At 38.7% G+C, this 19554-nt stretch overlaps 1 protein-coding gene across 1 annotated transcript in view; it reads right to left on the minus strand.

Moving 5' to 3' along the window:
* Positions 1 to 19554, minus strand: part of ANO4 (anoctamin 4) — a 166188-nt gene that overhangs the window by 32607 nt on the left and 114027 nt on the right. The window contains exons 14-16 of the mRNA XM_045553135.1: positions 7509 to 7591; positions 3843 to 3983; positions 781 to 945 (exon numbers count right to left, since the gene is read on the minus strand). Coding sequence (XP_045409091.1) covers positions 781 to 945; positions 3843 to 3983; positions 7509 to 7591 — 389 coding nt within the window. The remainder of the gene's footprint in view (positions 1 to 780; positions 946 to 3842; positions 3984 to 7508; positions 7592 to 19554) is intronic.

Consider the following 19554-nt stretch of genomic DNA (forward strand, 5'->3'; position numbering starts at 1 on the left):
GTGGCCTTCTAGTTCCCTAAGTGTGGCCTTTTGACTGAATCCAAATTTTACAGAACAAACCCTTTTATTAAAAGGGGTGCAGCAGAGAAAGATGAAGCTTTTCTTGCCTCCTTTGGTGCTTAAAAAAGAACAATCTTGAAATCAGAAGGCCACAGGTTCCCCACCCATGGAAGGGTTTTAGCCTGAGCAACTCCAATGGGGGAGGCTGTGGAAAGAGCAGATTCTGGAGGAAAGATGGGGAATTTGGGGTTGAAAGTGTCAGGTGGAGATGGTCAAGTAGGCAGTTTGATATATGTGTTTGGAGTTTGGGGGAAAGATCTGGGCTGAAATATGCAATAGAAAAAAGGCTGGAAATCAACAAAACCAACATGTACCGCCTTGATAGTTTCCTTGCACGGTTATCTCAAGGAAACAGGAATCAACATTGCTGAGCTATGTCACAGGTTCTGAGCTGGGTGTTCTAAATATATTCTTTCTCTAATTTCCCCAAGGGGTACACAGTATGATCTTATTGGACAAATAAGGGAATTAATGGTCAGAGAGATTGTATGTCTTGCCCAATCTTATGCTGCAAAATATCCTGGAGCCTGGATTTGAATCAAGCCTTTTAAACCCCCAGAGCTGAGTGCATCTCATGCCAGGCACTTTGCTGCCAGGACATCAGTGCCACATGAGTGACCCACCTCTCTGAGGCCAGGTCCCTTTAGCAAGAGAAGAAAACTATCACTTGCAGCCCACATATTTTGATCCATTTGGCTAGTTACCTTGTAGCTCACTTACCACGTTCAGCAACATAATGATACAAAAGTTGATGCACACGGCAGTCCCTGTGGTTGCAACCTGAGAGTTATTCCTGATTAACGCCCACTTAAAGGCAGCAAAAGTGCTGACAGTCACCACCCGGTAAATGACGATCCCGAATACGGCGGCAATCACCACGCAGATCTGGCAGGAAGACACAGGAGACCCAGTGAGCCCTTTGGCGGAAAGTTTCAGGAAGAAGATTCACATTGCTGGCAAATCCTCTGATAAGAAAAGGAAATAATGCCATGGTGGTACTGACTCAACACACCACAATGAAATGCATGCTTTTCATTGTGGTTAATACTTTCTCTTGTCTGTATTTTCTTCGTTACTCACAATAGGAAAATCACACTGCTTGGAAGTTGAGAATCTGTGTAAGCTATGGGGTAACACTTTTTAAAGCCGAATGTTAGATTGAGCAGATGAACAAACATTTATTACAGAAATCTTATCATGCTGCTCTTTTGTTTGAAATTGTTTATTGGTTTCCTATTACTCTTGGATAAAAGCAGAGTTCTTATTGTGGCCCACAAGACTCTCTCTAGCCCCACTGGGCACCATTCACCCTTCCCTCTGAGGACCCCATAACTTCTCATGTTGCTTCAAATGGGCTAAACACCCTTAATCTTCAAGACCATTTCCTTTGCCTACAAGGCCTATGCATCCAATCTCCTGCTAAACACACACACACACACACACACACACACACGTACTCACATTCGCACAACCTAGTTAACACCTACTCAAACTTCACTGCTCAGCTTAAGCACCAGTTCATAATTAAAGTTTTTTGTGACCCCCAGACTGTTTGTTGTTGTTATATGGTACCTATACCATATATCTTCTTTCAGGATACTACTTATAATTTCTAACAATTTGTTTGATTATTGTCAGTCTCCCCCACTAGAAAGTAAGCTCCAGGAGGGCAGGGATGGTATGTTTTGCTCACCGTGGTTTATACAGCACCTTAGTATAACTACAGGTGCAGTGTAGGGGCTCAGTTATTTGTTGCTGAATGGGCCAAAAATGTGATGGATACCTACTATCTTATTAATTGAATATACACATAGACTGAAGCATCTTTCCCTGAAGATTTCATGGTATTTGAGAACAATACAGCATATCTTCTATCTCTATGAAATATACAGTCGCTCTTCAGTATCCTCATGAGGGATTGGTTCCAGGACCCTCTGTAAATACCCAAAATCCAGGGATGATCAAGTCCCTTTTATGAAATGATGTAGTATTTGCATAACCTATGCACATTCTCCCTACTTTAAATCATCACTAGATGACTTATAATACTTAATACAATGAAAATGCTATGTAAATGGTTGTTTTACTATATTGTTTAGGGAATAATGATAAGAAAAAAGTCTGTATATGTTTAATACAGATACATCATTCTTTTTTTTTTCTTAAATTTTTTCCATCTGCAGTTGGTTGAATCCACAAATGCAGAACCTATGAATATAAGGGCCAATTGTAATGCGAATCTGAGACTCCAAGAAGTTTTGTGACTTTCACTAGGTGACTTACCTAATATGTGTTAGAGTAGAGACCTTAGCCCACTTAATTATCACAAGCTGGATCCTAAAGCCGGGCCTCAGGAAGGCCTCTGCTGACTTAGAGATTCCTTTGTTCACATAAGTATTCCTTTGTCTTGTACAAATTTTATTTCCTGCTCACTTTTAAGGGTGACGTGCTCTGAAAGCTTGGGTATAAGCCCTAGCTGGAACTGGCCAAAATAATAATAACATAATAATAATCAAATAAAGAAATTAAAACCTGCCCAGAACTTATCCTGAAACTGTTGATTAGAAGACAGGTAAAATCAATGCTGAAATTCAGACAAGGGTGGCAATGTGGTAGGATGGACAGCTCGCTGGACTCAGAGTCAGAGGACAGATCAGAGCCCTGGCTTAGCTGTTACCCGGCAACGTGACCTTGGGCAAGCCTGTCTTCTCCATGGCTTCAGCCTTCTGTGCTTCATGTTCCCCATCTGTAGAATAGGGAAAGCTTAATCTCTGTCTATGGGTCTTGTGTGAGAAACAAGACAATAAATATAAATGTGTGCGTAGAAGGCAAAGCACGACACAATTGCTTACAAAGTGACATCTGTAGAAGTGCATGGATTTGAACCTTAGTCTGAGCCCAGGGACTCTGGGCAAGCTGCCCAGCCTTCCATCTCCCTGGGTTCTTCACTGGCAGAAGTGGGTAGACGGCCTGGATTTGCCATGGTTTTGTTCTTTGTACTCCAATGGCTTCGGGCATGTATTTATACATTTGTCATTTGGAAAAAACAAAGGAGGGTCCTAACAATCCTTTACTGTTCTACAATGACATTTCTGGAAAATTTGCATACGTTTTATTTAGAAGTTAATCATATCAAAGTTCATCTCTAAATGACTTCTTTTTAGGAAAAGCTAACAACTCAGCTCTAAGTTAGTGTTTTTCAGAGTGATATGACCATTAGTGAGTCAGGAAATCAATTTTAGGAGATTTTATCTGGTAGTAAAAACATAGATGTAACAAAACAGAAAAAATCAGAGTTTTTTGCATATTGTAAAGCCGAGTATTGTTTTAGTTATCATATTCAGTTTTTGACATTGACTTGCGTAGCATATACTGGCTTAGGATGGAGAATGCATTTCTTACTACATGCGGATGGGAAAAAGTTTGAAACATATGGCCGGAGATCCTACCTCAGATTTTTAGTTCCTTTCAGCATGGCATATTGGAACATGGCGAGTGGCAAGAACAGCATATTGGAGTAAAGGGCCTGAGCTCTTAGCCACTTACTGGCTGACCCTGGGCAAGCCCCATAACCTTTTGGAGTCTCAGCTGCTCCATCTGTAATATGGGCATAGCAATACCATCCCTGACCACCAAACGGAGCTATTAGGAGGATTGAATAATACAAAGTGAAAAATGTTTTATAAAACTGTGCAACTGCCTGATATGAACATTGCTGTTTTTGTGCTACAGGTTTGTACTTTATGAAACAAAGAGATTTTTTTTAAAAAAATGTTTCAAACCATAAAAAATATTCCAGATGCAGAAACGATAAGTCTGCTGCATTTATCTGCAAATGCTTGATAAGGTTCTGGCTTTCCCGAAATGGGATTCATCCGCTCTTTCTTGGAATACTTGGCTTCAAACTGGGGTCGGATTTCTTCCTAAAGGACAAGCAGATACATTTTTATGCACTGAAGAGGTGTTCACACAATAAGAAAAATATGTCATTTCACCCCAGCGTACAACTGAGTCAATAGCTGCCACACTAATCAGTCAACCACCCAGGTTTAAATGTTTGGAAATTGGCCACTTGAAGAAAATCTAAAGACTGAAGATCAAGATTTACTATCATCAAAAGCAATGTGATTTAGACTGACAGTTATGTTTTTCTGTTATCTTACTAAACTAAGCTTGAAGAAAGAAGCTGAGAATAATATTTTAAAAGCAACCACATGTTCTGTCCTTAGTGATTTGGAATAACTAATAAGCTTTTACTTTTATTACCAGAGAGTGATAAGGACACCAGGACAAAGAAGGCTTCTGAACAGGAAAATAGTTTGCAAGTTATAATGACAATATAAATCTTAGTTTTCTCCTGTGAATGTTTTTTTTCTTTCTTTTTTTTTTTTTTTTTGCATTTTTAGATTTAGGTAACTAAAAACATGGCAGATCTACTTTTTGATAAGCTCCTATAGGAGTCATTCATCTTTAAACAATAGATTTTAAATGTATACTTAACTGTTATTGAAAATGAGGTAAACACCTTTTAAAACCAGCTAAAATCGAGGCTCCTCTAATTCTAAATCTTTTATTTAGCTAAGCCCCATCCAAATGTGAAAGCTTCTGACTAAAAAGCAATTATGGGGATCAGGAAAAGGTAATTAGCACAAGAGCGTGCTGATGTGGCTCTGGGTGATCAAGTATATGTTTTATCTGAGTGTTTTGGAAGAGGATGGACAAGCAGAAACTCTGCTGGAATGGAGATCGAGTTAATCCACGTAGAAAGACTTGAGACTTGGAAGAAGGTATTGACTGAGGGCAAAGAAAGAGCTGACAGAAGAGAGGTCACGGAGAGTGAGCTCAGTTTGGTCGTAGCCACCTGTGCAGCGTGACGGGTGGCCTTTGTACCAGCTCAGCCTGACTCATGCCACAGCACAAGTGGCGGATCTCCCTCAGGGCAGGTCACGAGGAGGATCAGTAGGAGATGCAGTCAGAAGCAGGCTCTGCCTCTTTCATTTATTTCAGGCAGTTATACTTGTGGATACAAACAGAGCAGGCTTAGACTGTTTTGTTTCTTTGGGAAACTTTCAATTTATTAGGTTTCAATATTTAAGTGTCATCAAGAGCCCTTGAGCTACCCAATCAAAAATAGAAGCCAGTCATGCAGCCAGGTCTGTGTTCCTTGGTGTCATAAGCTGAATTGTATCATATCCCCCAAATTCATAAGTTGAAGTCCTAACCCCCAGTGCCTCAAAATGTGACCATATGTGGAAACAGGTTCTTTACAGAGGTAATTAAGACAAGGTCATCAGGGTGGATCCTGATCCAGTATGTCTGGTATCTTTATGAGAAGAGGAAATTTGGACACAGATACACACAGAGGGAAGACGATGTGGAGACACAGGAGAAGACATCCTCCACAAGCCAAGGACGGGGGCCTGGAACAGAGCGTTCCATTGTGGCCTTCAGAAGAAACCAGCCTTTCTGACACCTTGATCTGGGACTTCTAGCCTCCAGAATGGTGAGCACACAGATTTCTATTGTTTAAGCTATGCAGCCTGTGGTACGTTGTTATGGCAGCACTAGCAAACTAACGTACTAGGTTACCCCGGAAGAAGGTAGGCAGTGAGTCCGGGTTTTTCCGCACAATAAGCTGGGAGCCATGGGCTAGAAGTAAGGCAGTTCCACAGCGAATCCCAAACTGAGAACGAGAACCGTCTGTGGCTACAGAGGTAGGCTTCTGTACAAAGCTATGCTGAGCGACAGAACAGTTCAGCTCTCCAAGCTTTTTCACAGTGGCTGGAAAGACAGAAGTCTCCAGACACACAAGGGACATGTTCATTTTAAGGGTACCCACATCCTGGGCCCACTACAAGTGCCAGTGGTGACTTTAGACTGGTTTGGTCAAAGTTACTCAAATAACGCCACACTTTATAGCTGAAAAGGGGAATTTAGTCACATTTCTTTTCTTTAGAGATGAAAGAAAGTCCAAAGTGAAGTAATTGCCCAAGGTGACATGACACAGTGGCTTAGTGGTGACTTGGATCCCTAGGAAGGAACATTTTCCATCCTCCTGGGAACTGTTCCCACGAACACCTGTAACCAGAAACAGCAGAATGGCGCCACCCAGGAGGAAGATCTGAATGCAGCCAGGCTGCCACCAGTAGACTCCACAGTCTGCCAGCGCCACTTCTTCAAGCCCAGAAATCATTTTTCAATGTTTACAAGAATATGAGAAAAGGCATTACCAGAAGAACGAGGATTGCTGAATATCCCAGTATCATATATCAAAACATCATGTTGCACACCTTAAACATATACAATAAAACAAACCAAAAACCAAACCAAAGCTACCCACACATGTTCATGGGAATGGGGAGAAAAGGCAGCCATTCATGAGGTGCGATTTGAAGGAAACCAAAAAAAAACAAAAAAGCCTCTCAAAATTACTTCTCCCTCAAGTCTACCTATGCTAAAATTCTCCTCATTTGTATCTCTAGAAGATTCCTTTTAGTATATAAAGATACATACATATGTTTCCTGCAAGGAAAACACACGTTAATTTCACATCACATGTCTATGGTGGGTTTATCTGATTGCCGGCATTGGGAGGCTCTGAGGGGCTCTGAGGTACGAGATTCAGGAGAAGTCGGAGATAAGGAACGACAGGGAGGAGAGGGGAGTTGAGACCCGGACCAACGTCAAGGGAAAGCAGTGTCTGATGGGGGAATGTGGTGACCATGCCCAGGTGGGTACTTGGGACTTCTGACAGGAAAGGGGCAAGAAGAGAGTATTAAAGCCAGACAGAGGTCAGGAAAGAGCACAGGGGATTGGCTGAGAAGAGGGTAATAGGAGAGCGATAAGGCTGGGGAATGAGCTGAGGAGGTGAGGTCTCAGGGACGAGTTTGCCCCGCCTTGGCAGTTCCGTCTAGAGCCGGCCCCACCTTTAGCCACTTCCCCACAGGCAGCTGCTTAGGAGTGGTTTCTCCTCAGCGTTTACCACCTGATGTGACACTTCAGAGCTGTGCACACCTGGGCACTGCCCTGGGTACTGAGGTGCTCACAGAAACTTTTCCTTGGAGTCATTCTCTTAGAAGGTTGGCTTCCATGTGTCTAGAGATGTAAAACCAACACCCTTTTTCTGCTGAAGTAAAGAAAATGGATGATATTTAAGGAAACTAAAAAACATCCTACCAATTCTTTTGGGGCCTCTACTCACAAGTAAAATGCTTCACTTAGTCATGGAATTTTATTCCACTAAGGAATCAAAGTGCTTTTTTTTTTTTTAAAAAAAAAAATTGCCAGTCCCTTCTTATACTATTTGAAATTTCTGACAAAGGCAGGTACTGAAAATGCTTTAAGAGTAAACGTGACTTCTGTCACAGAGCTGAGAGTAATGATTCAATGGAATTGTGTACTTCTTGGTGATTTGCTTTCTAAAACATTCACAGGTAAGTGATACAAACCTCCTCTTCTTCCCAGTCTATCAAGTCCCAGTCATACGCAATTACGGCTCGCCGTCTTTTCCAGAACTCCAGGAAAACTGTTGCTGGAATAAGCAGAGAAATTTCATATAAAAGTAAAACAAGGCTATTACAAAGAGAATTTCATATAAAAGTAAAACAAGGCTATTAACCGTGTCACTGAATAATGAAGCCATTGCAAAGAATGACAGCTGTTTGTGTAAGCATCTCAGAATATCAGAATTTCTAGCTAAACTTCATTTAACAAGGACCATTTTCTGAGAATTACCAAGCTTGCATCAAACATAATGAAAAATGAGAGATTTCGTTTAGAATTAAATTAAGCTGGTTTGCAAGTTGAGGCAGAACAGACTTATTAGAATAACAAAGCTCCTAGGATGTAAGAACACAGAGTACTAGGTTACAAACATCTTTCTAACTGATAGAGCATTCATTTTTACAAGCAAGGAGCAGGAAGGAACAGGAAAGCATAAACAAAACCTAGCAGTTCATACATGTCTGCTTAGTAGTGACTTCTTGTCCCCCTAAATCCTGCTCACAGCAAATCTCTGTGTAAAATATATTTTACTATTTTAGAGAAGGAAGGTATTTTATTGGAAGGAGTCCTGCTGCTTCTCTTTTTCTCCAAACCATCTCTTTGTTGCCACAATGAAGGCAAAGGTGTCTATTAAGAACTTTTTCCAGGAAGTGTAAGCTAGCTGGCCTCGCTACCCAGAGAAATCTGGGAGTTATCCCCATTCAGCCAAAATTAATTTTCTACTCAATTTAATTTTTTTAAAAAAATCTACTTAAATAAATTATTGAGCATTATGGAATAAAAGAGAGAGGAAAAAATAAGACACCCTCCTGCTGCCTTGGAAGGCGCAACGCAAATGAAGAGACACACAGACACACACACTCTCCCTTTGGGGATGACGACAACCAGGGAAATCGCAGAGACACCCCCAGAGAGAGGACTGGTGGATCTGTCTCTTTTGGGCCTTCATGTGCAGTTCAACTTACAGAAGGCAAAAATATGTCATATATTTGGGATAAGTTTCATGGGGAAAGGCAAAAACCCGAACGCCCATTCCAAAAGATAATTATTTTCTTCTTTTCCATTCCCTCTTATTGTCATGCTACTTCCTCATTAGTAGTATTCGGACATTGAAGACACAATTTTAAAAATAACTAGAAAGACAGTCCAAAGTAATAGATAAGAGTTCTCTGGCTTGTGGCCTAGACAGTCCTAAATTTGAAATTCAACTCAAATACAGGCGGTGCTACTGTTGGCAAATCAATTAACTTTTCTAATCCTTAATTTCCTGATGAGCATACTCCCTTACCTGGAATGCTAAAATTTAAAATGCTCTAAAAATTCTAAGTTTTGTTCCCTAAGTTTGGCACAAACAAATCTGGTGGCAAGCTCTGACCTGGCCTGATGTCTCCATTTATTCCACTTAGTGAGACTGTTCATGTGTTGAAAGCAGCCATATTAATGTATTTGAGTATGAGTCCTTCCCCAGACCTACTGGGATATTTCATAACATGTGGTATGTTTCGTACCTTTCTAAAATCTGAAAAATTCAGAATACTTACAGTTGTTAAGAAAGATACACCTAACACAATCAAGTGTTTAATTCTGGAAGATGGCAATTAAAATAAATGTACATGTTGGGGGTTCCAAAAGCACCAGCACTGAGCAGCCAGTTACTACTGGAGTCTTTTCTGCCAGTCTTGCTGCCTCAGGGACCCCCAAGCCCATCCCCAGGTTCAGTGATTCACTAGGAAGATTCACAGGACTCAGAATATAGTTGTATTGATGACTAAGATTTATTATAGTGACAGGCTGTAAAAGAAAAGGCACATGGGGCGAAGTCTGCAGGAAACAGGCACAAGCTTCCAATAGTTCTCTTTCCAGTGGCGCACACAGGATGTTCTTCATTCCTCCACGAGTTGTGACAACACACGTGAAATGTTGTCTAACAGGGAAGCTCACTAGAAACTCAGTGCCCAGGGTTTTTATTGGGGGTTTGTCACGTGGGTACCCTCTACCTAGCATGTACTAAAATTCCAGAGTCCCAGAAGGAAAGCATAAATCATACTGTTTATGTATGTTGTTTGTGCACAATGAGTTACTCTTAGCCATTAGAGTGGTGGAAACTCTCTTGAAATCCAAGTTCCCAGATGCCAGCCAAGGGCCAACCTTGTAAGCGGGACTTTCTGCACACTTGCCCTCTGCCTCACCAAATTATCTTATCTTTGCACAGTGTCCCTGGTACAATTCCTTTACTAGGCCCTCTGGCCCCTCAAGCAAATGCTACTTTATAAAGACCTTCTCTCTTTGGTCTCTAGAGGGTCCCCAGTCTTGAAGAGACAAGCAGCCCAGTCCTTGAATGGGTGGCTATTCTCCGTAAGAGTCAGGAAGGTACCCCGTGGATACAAAGATGCTTGATGGAGGAATTTTGGGACAGCCTCAGGCCACAGGATATATATCCAGTCTGTATTACTGGCAGTTGCTGCTCCCACTAAGTCCTACCAACTCGTCTGTGGTTCTTGCCTGAAGGAACTAACTTCTAAGAGGAGCCAGTGGCTGTCAAATTATTCCATCACCGTTTTCCTCCTCAGCATGTGCTGAACCCTGCCTGGAGGAGAGAGAGACTCTAACCATTAATTCCCTGTTTTAGCCTGTTCAGGCTGCTACAACAAAATACAATAAACTGGGTAGCTTATAAACAATATAAATTTATTTCTCAGAGTTCTGGAGGCTGGGAAGTCCAAGATCAAGGCACCCAGCAGACTTGGTGTCTGGTGAGGGATCACTTTCTGGTTCATAGACGGCCCCTTCCAGCTGTGCCCTTACATGGTGGAAGGGGCTAGCTAGCTCTCTGGGGTCTCTAATAAGGGCACTAATCCAATCACAAAGACTCTGGCTTAATCACTTCCAAAAGGCCCCTCTTCTTCGTCATACTATTACCTTGGGAGATGGGTAGAATTTCAACAAATAAGGAACATAAAGATTCGAACCCTAGCACTCCCTTCTTTGGCTAACAATCCTCTCCTCTCTTTCATTCTAGAACCTGGGAGGATGAGAAGAAATTATTTGCTTATACATTTGCTATTCTCTTAGAGTATTTTTGTGTGAAAATGCCCATTCATTTGAGGAAGAAGAATCCATTTCTATCTCTATCTATGAAATGTAATCAAAGTGAGATAGGTCATTTCTTTGCTAGGCGAAGCCCCAGTTCCATGATTTAAATTCCGTTCCCTAAATAGCTATAGCCCTGGGAGCCCCTTGCCCTTTGAGTGTCCCTAGTTATATGCTGCCTTACATTATAAGCTCACACTTTCTTCTTTGTCTCCTTCAAAGCTGGCTTATGCTATATATACATTTGTTATATATATATATATATCTTTATGTTATATATATCTTTCTCCTATACCACCCAGTACTATGATAAGTTTGATTAAAAAGTATATTTCTTTTATGGATTGATTCTCAAAAGATAAAATTCCCAAGAGTTTTGCCAGGTTTTTTCTTTTTTTGGTATGTGGAACTGCAAGAATTTTCTCAGCTGAAGCATTAGAAGGCTTGACCTTACTGCTAGCATTTGAACTTCTTAGATTCCAATCTATCTTTGCATCTTGCTAATAATTTTTCTAAATCCAGATCCAACCAGGTGCCTTGGGAATCAGTGCAGCCACATCACCTATAGACTAAAATCCCTGTCACCAGCTCAGGATGCAAAGCCTAATGACCCTGCTTGTGCCCAACTCTCCCTGTCCTGACTTGCACCCTCACCTCCAGGCTAAGTCACTAGCAGTTTCACACGTGAGCTGTTTCATACATTCTCAGTTTTACCCACACTATTTCCTTAGCTTGTAATGTTTTCTCCTATTTGAATTCATCTGGTCAACTCCTACTCTCACTTTCAGATTCAGCCCTATGTGTTCTGTAACTACTCCCTTTGAACCCTCTCTCTCTGTGCCCATGCTGAGTTGTGCAAACCTAGCACAGAGCTAGGTTGGCTCTGATCATACCATTCTGCAAACAAACAAACAATAGAAACCAAAACCTTGAGCATCTCTACCACTAGCTGTGGGCTCCTTGAGAATAAGGGCTGTATCTTAGCTGTCTTTATACTCCGAGAGTGTAGCACAGCGACCGGCACCCACAGAGGTTAGCTAAAAAAATCAAGACCCTACTATTGTATGTCTATAAAATATTACTTTAAAGATAAAGACACAGATAGGTTAAATGTAAAAGGAAGGAAAAAGATATACCATACAAATCCAAATCGAAAAAGATTGGTATAGCAATATTAACATAAGACAAAGTACACTTGAGAACAAGAAATATTTCCAGGAATAAAGAGGAAACTTTCATAATGACAAAGGAAAGTGCTCATCAAAAAGATATAACAACCATAAATTTAAAAGACATGGAGCAAAAACTAATAGAACTGAATGGCAAAATAGAAAAATTCACAAATATAGTTGAAATTAGTATGAATATAGACAACCTGAACCAAATAATCAACGAAGTAAACCGAAATGAAATTTACAGAACACCACAACTAACAGAATCCATAGCAGCATCCCCTTATTCACAGGGGCTATATTTCAATACCCTTGATGCCTGAAACCATGGATGGTATCTATACTCTCTATATATTATGACCAAATTTCTTTTTCCTTCTTCATAATTTCACAAATAAAAGATTTGTTCTTATCACAGACCTTAGCAACTTTAGCAGGTGATTTTTTTCCTTTTTTTCTTTTCCTTTTCAAGTTGAGAACTTTTCCATTTTTACTAAAACAAAGCACTTTTTAACTTCTTTTTGGCATATCTGAATTGCATCACTACTTATGCACTTTGGCAGCATTATTAAGTAAAATAAGGGTTGCTTGAACACAAGCCCTGCAATACTGCAAGGTTGATCTGATAACCGAGACAGCTACTAAATGACTAATGGGCAGGTAACTTATACAACATGGATATACTGAAGACGGACGATTCATGTCCTGAGCCAGACAGAGAAGGATGGTATGAGATTTCGTCATGCTACTCAGAGCAGTGCAAAATTTAAAACTTATGAATTGTTTATTTCTGGGATTTTCTATTTAATATTTTTGGACTGCAATTGACTGTGGGTAACTGAAACTGTGGAAAGCAAAACCATGGATAAAAGGGAATTGCTGTATAGTCTTTTCAAAATATTTTGAACTGATTAAAAATGAAAACACAATTGGGTGATACAGCTAAGCAGTGCTTAGAGGAAACGTACAGCATTAGACTCTTATATGTGAAAATAAAGATCTCACATCAATAACTAGACATTTACCTTAAGAAATTAGAAAAAGGAAAGCAAATTAAATGCAAAGTAAGCTTGAAGAAGAAAGTATATGATAACAACAAATTAATAAAAAACCCATAAAGACAATAGAACATCATTAAAACCAAAAGCTGCTTCTTTAAAAGATCAATAGGATTGATAAACTTCTAGAAAGAATGGACAGAAACAGAAAAGACATGAATTACCAATTTCAGGAATAAACAATGTGACATCATAACAGCTTCTACAGAAATTAAAAAAAATATAAGAAAATATTATGAACAAATTTATGCCAATACGTTCACAAATTCACAAATTAGATGAAATGATAGACTCCTTCAAAGGCAAAAAGAAATAGATAACCTGAAGAGCCCTATATCCATTAAAAAGATTAAGATTATATTAAAAGCTTTCCTAAAAAAAAAAAAAACTCCAGGCCCAGGTGGCTTTGTTGGTGAATTTTACCAAACATTTAAGAAAGAGATAATACCATTTCTACTTTCCAGAAGAAAGAACATTTCTTAACTCACTCCGTAAAGTCAACATTACCTCAATACCAAAAAGACATTAGAAGTGAAGAAAATTACAGAACAATAACCCTGACAAAGACAGATGCAAAAATCCTAATTTGTTGCTATACTAAATTTTAGCAAATCAAGCATAGCAACATCTAAAAAAGATAATACATTATGATGAACTGTGATTTGTCCTTGGAATGCAAGGTCATCATATTATCTGAAAATGAATCAATTTAATTAATATATTAATCATTTTTTAAAAACAGGATTAAAAGCTTTTGACAAAATTCAATACTCATTTATGATAGAAATCCTTAATCCCTAGTAATAGAAGAAAAATTCTTCAACTTAGTAAGAGGCATCTAGGAAAACCTACAGTTTTTAGAATGTTTAATGGTGAAAAACTAATCACTTTCTCCTCAAGATTAGGAATAAGGCAAGGATGTCTGCTATCACAACTTCTATTCAACATTATTCTGGAAGTACTAGTCAGTGTAACAACATAAAAGAAAGAAAGAAAACTCATACAGATTAGAAAGAAAAAAAATGTATTGATTTATAATCATCTATGTTGAAAATTTTAAGGAATCTACAAAAAAAGCTAGTAGTACTAATATTTGAGTTTAGTAAGAAACAAGATATATGGTCAATACACAAAAGTCTATTGTATTTCTATATAGTAGCAATGAACAACTGGAAATTGAAATTACAGAAAAAATACTATTTGTAAAAATATATCAAAATATTAAATATATAGGGATATATTTTTTAAAAATATGCAAAACTTATATATTGAAATTGATGCAACATTACTTAGAGAAATTACAGAACACCTAAATAAATGGAAAGCTAAATGATATTCATGGATAGGAATTTTTGATATTAAGTTTTTAATCTTCCCTTATTGATTTATTGATTCAACCCAATATCAAAATGTCCACTTTTTTGTAGAAATTGAAAAGCTAATTCTAAAAGTTACATGGAAATGCAATGAACCTAAAGTAGAAAAATAATTTTTAGAAAGAAAAATAAGATTTTAAGACTTATTATTATGCCATAATAAATGTGTTATTGATGAAAAAGTATACCTACATATCAAACATAAAAATTCTTCATATAGACCCACACACATGCATGGCAAATTGATTTCAACCAAAAGTCACCAAGAAAATTCAAGGAGACAAAGAATAATCTTTTCAACAAATGGCATTAGGACAACTGGATGTCTACATGGAAATAAATGAACCTGACCTTTACCTTACACCATACACAAAAAAATCAACTTGAAATAACTCATAGACCTAAATACATAAGTTAAAACTGTAAGCTGTCTAGAAGAAAACATAGAAGAAAATCTTAGAGACCTTGAGTTTGGCAAAGATTGTTTTAAATAAAACACAAAAAGCATGGACAGAAAAAAAATTTAAATTAGAGTATACCCAAAGTAAAAACTCTTGCTTTTCAAAAGATATCCTTAAGAAAATAAAAATGCAAGCCTCAAACAGGGCAAAAATATTTGCAAATATATCTATGATAAAGCACTTCCACCCAAAATACATAAAAAATTCTTTTAACTTGAAAATAAGAAGACAAACAACTCAACAATAAATGGGCAAATGTTTTGAACAAACACCTCACCAACAATATGCGCAGGTTGCAAACAAGCTCATGAAAAGATGTTCAACGTCTTTACTCATTAGGGAAATGCAAATTAACACCACAACGAGATAGTATTATACATCCACTGACATGACAAAATTATTAAGACTGATAAGTCCAAGTGTTTGTGGCACACCTGGAACTTTCACAGAATGCTGCAGTGACCGCAAAAGTAGTATGGTCACTTTGGAAAACAATCTCTTATAAAGTTAGCATTCACTTATCCTGTGGTTCAAAAATACCACTTCTGGTTATTAACCCAAGATAATGGATACAAAGGCTTTTATGAGAATGTCCAAAAAAACCACTAGCAGAACCAACAATTTCCAGGTTTATTTATAATAGCTAAAAGCTGAAGTGAATGCAAATATCTATTAACCAGTAAGTGGATAAACAAATTGTAGTATATCCAGGTAATGGAATACTAGTCTGTACTAGAAGGGAACAAACTACTGATGTATGCAACAACATAAGTGAACCTCCACAGCATTAATTGCAGTGAAAGTAGACACAAAATGCTATTATACACACTGAATGATTCTGTTTGTATGAAATTCTACAACAGGTGAAACTACAATAATAGAAAGCAGATTTCAGGTTGATAGCAGAGGCATGAGGAAACTTTCTAGAGGATAAAAATGTTCTTTATCATCATTATGGTGATGGTTTCATGACTATATGTATTTGACATCACTTGTCAAATCATACACTTAAAATGGCTGGATTTTATTGTACATAAATTATACCTTAATAAAGTTGACAAAAAATTTCCCATAATACCACCACCCAAAGGAAACCACTGTTAATATTGTGACATCATTTCTTTCTGTTTTCATTCATATTTAATGTATTTGAAATCACACTTTATTTGAATACTTTATATCTTTTAACACATTTTAAAAATACGAACTTTGTGTTATGTTATCACATGCTTTGAAAGACAAATGTGTAATGGCTGCTAAAACGGTCCTTCTTTTGTCGGATATTTAGGTGGTTCCTGATTTTTGCCCATCATAAATAACTAAAGCTAGGAAAAAATTTTCTGCATAAGGTTTTTATTCTGTCACTTAGCTCTTTCCCTAGCACAACTCTGCGTCATATTTTGAGTGAACGCTGGAATGCCTTCTAAGTGGCCGGCCTGCCACTTACTGGCCCCACTTACACCTCCCCACACGCTGTTGCCAGATTTGCTTCCCAAACACAATCGATGACGTCACTTCCCAGCTTATGACTTCAGGTGGCTTTCTGCTGCTCACAGGATGAAGCCCTGGTTCTCTGTTATGCCACCAATGGCCTGTGATAAGCAGCTCTCAGCTTCAACATGCACTCTGTTAGGAGCTGAATTGTCAAAAAGGACATGTGGATGTCCTAAGCCCCAGTAACTTCAGAATGTGACCTTATTTGGAAATAGAGTCATTACAGATGTAATTAGTTAAGATGAGTCATAACTTCAGTAGGCTGGGCCGTTAAGCCAATATGACTGGCATCCTTATAAGAAGATGGCCATGTGAAGATACAGAGACACAGGGAAAATGCCAGGTGAAGGCAGAGGCAGAGGTTGGAGTGATGAACCTACAAGCCAGGGAATGTCAAGGGTTGCTGGCTGTCACCAGAATCTAGCAGAGGGACATGGAACAGATCCTCTGCTCAGGGGCCTTAAAAGGAACCAATCCTGTTGATGCCGTGATTTTGGTCGTCTAGCCTTCAGAACTATGAGAGAATGAATTTCTGTGGTTTGAAGCCAGGCAGCTTGTGGTACTTTATTACAAACAGCAGCCCTAGGAAACAAATACACACTCTATGTCCCTATCACACTGAGAAGCCAACCCCTCCTTTTTAAAGCTTTGCTTATACTTTTCTCAGCTTAGAATGTTATCCACATCTTCCCCCAACCTCTCTCCTTTGCCGGGCAAAGGGAAGACTTGTTTCCAGTATCTTTTCCTGGGTGAACCTTGCCTGCTTTTCCCTTTGTCTCAGGAAGTTGAGTGCATGGACCCTCATCGGCCTATTGTAAAGTGGACTAATACCCTGTATTATAATTACCAACTCTCCCTTAATATACTATGAGATTTTTGAGAGCAGAGAGCACATCTTATTCATTTTTATATATCCAGTGCCCAGTAAGAATAAGTATGCAGTGTGCTGAGTTAATGTGGTCTAAATCAATACACCCTATAGAAGGTGCACGGCATGGTGGACACATTTTGGAATGATTCTGGAGTTAGGCAGATCAGATCTAGTTTAAAATTCAGACTTCCCTATTTATCAGCCACTGGGTAATCTTGAGGAAGCTGCATAACCTCTCTGAGCCTCTACTGAGGCTCATCTATAAGATAGGGATAGTCATTTCTTTCTGATGGGTTATGAGAAATTGATGAAGTATCATATGGGAATGTATATATATACATGATAGGCCCATTAGTAAACATATATCTTTTTTTTTAATATATAATCACCATTTTTTGTGGGACCTATAGATGAGATTATAAAAGATAAAGTTAGTGTAAATATCTAGAAACAAAAGGCCATTATGAAATTTATTTTTTTAAATGAGATATACTTTATTCACCATTGATAAGCAGGATCATACAGAATCTTTGAATTTTCACTAAATAACCACAATCTTGTCATTTTGATTAGAAAGCTCTGAGGATCTTGCTTTGTTTACAGAGAATAATTTAATTTTTGGCAACCCTAAAAGTGAAAAAAGGAAAACAAGGAGGAGGGAGAAAAAAAAACCCAGAAATGAAGAATAGAGGGAGATAATCTGACTCCTGACAGGTCTCTGCCAACATCTAGTTCCCTGGTGACTCAATGTTTTTTTCCTAGGGAGAGAAGCTAATTCAGTCCATAATTATTCTGTCTTTGAACCCTTATGAACAGAAGTGAGCATTGAGGAAGGGGCCACGCTGTAGTTCAAGCCCAGAGCCCTGGGCTCTGGGGTCCCCAAGGAACCCTGCTAGTACACAGTGTGAACTGGAAGGAAGGCAGGGGAGTTCTGTCAATATTTTTAACCCAACACCAAGCCCCTCCCCAGCTGCTCCAAACTGGTTCCAAAAGGAGCCTTATTGTTTCTCCAGTGAACACACAAAGCAAAAGGCAACAAAACAGACACATCAACCCTGCCCCTTCAGAGATCTTGTAAACCACTTACATCTGTTATCATCTCTGTATCTAGCAACTTCCTGGAAACAGAGTGCATTTGTTTTCTTAAATGTTGTAACTTGTCAATCATAAGTGATGATCCTGAGACCATTAAACTGAGCTCCATTAGAACTGACACGCTTTTATAGAACATCACTGCCTCAAAGCAGGATAAATGGGGCTCAAGATGAGCATAATAGTCCTTTATTTTAAGGTTCAGATCTCCAAAACAGAAGCACATGGATACAAACAGTACCTGATGTTAGCAGTACAGGACTTAAGACTGCTCAGTTCGACTCTTGGCTTTGCCATGCTTTAGCTACTGCCTCAGTTTCCTTATCTATCCCATGAGGATATTAACAGTACCTTCCTTAAAGGTTAATGTAGAGATAAAATGAGATGATGCACATACACCACTTAGGACAGTGTTCAGCACATAGTAATTCCTCAGTAAATATATGCTAGTATTATAACTGTTAGTATTGTTGGCTGTTTTAGATTTCTGCAAAAGGCATATCCCTATCTACAAAGAAACATCTGGGGTAAATCATTCTTTTTCTCAAACTAGCACATTTTGGGGAATAATACAGGATGTAAGCAATGCATTGTCAACTAAAAGAAAGCAATTCAGAAGGTGATTTATTCTAGACTTGCCTTGCCTGGAGTGACCCTAAAATGTTCCCTTGTGCCCAAAGTTTATTACAGAACATCTATCAGAATCTGACTGAGTATATGCCAAAGCACAAGGGCTGTCAAATCTCCAATCCACCCACTTGCAACCTCAGAAGCTTCTCAACTCCATGCTCTGGGCAGCCAGCACCAATCCGCTGAGATTGGCAAGGAAATAAAAGAAAACCTTTTTGTCAGCATAAAACACAACAATTTTCAAAGAAAGGATGCAATCCCTTTTACAATGGTGGTACTGGGGAAAGTAACAACCTCTGCCTTATAGACAAATGTTATCATACCAAAATTTACTTCTATACAGCCTCAGGAGGTAAATTGTGAGAGAAGAAATGGCTATTTCAGTCAAAGTATACCCAAAATAGGTGAAACACTGAAGTGAGTAAGGGAGTTTTGGGTTTTAGTTCTTCCAGAATACCACCAGGTTACCACTCTTTATACCAGAAAGCATCAAGTCATTATCCAGCAGATTAGTAGCTCAGGCAGAGTTTCCATATGATGATACCAGTATGCCAGGAATAATAATAATAATAATAATAATAATAATAATAATAATAATAATGATAATAATGATAATCCCTTCATCCCTTGGGGCTTCTGGGGCTAGGGTGCTTGGGGCAGTTCTATCCTTGGCCATGAGCAGGATCTTCCTTGCATATCAGTATGTTGTGCAAATTTTTTCATTTTTTATGTGTGCCATGATCTGAA

This window comes from Lemur catta, chromosome 6 (assembly GCF_020740605.2).
Source record: "Lemur catta isolate mLemCat1 chromosome 6, mLemCat1.pri, whole genome shotgun sequence".
Taxonomy (NCBI): Eukaryota; Metazoa; Chordata; class Mammalia; order Primates; family Lemuridae; genus Lemur; species Lemur catta.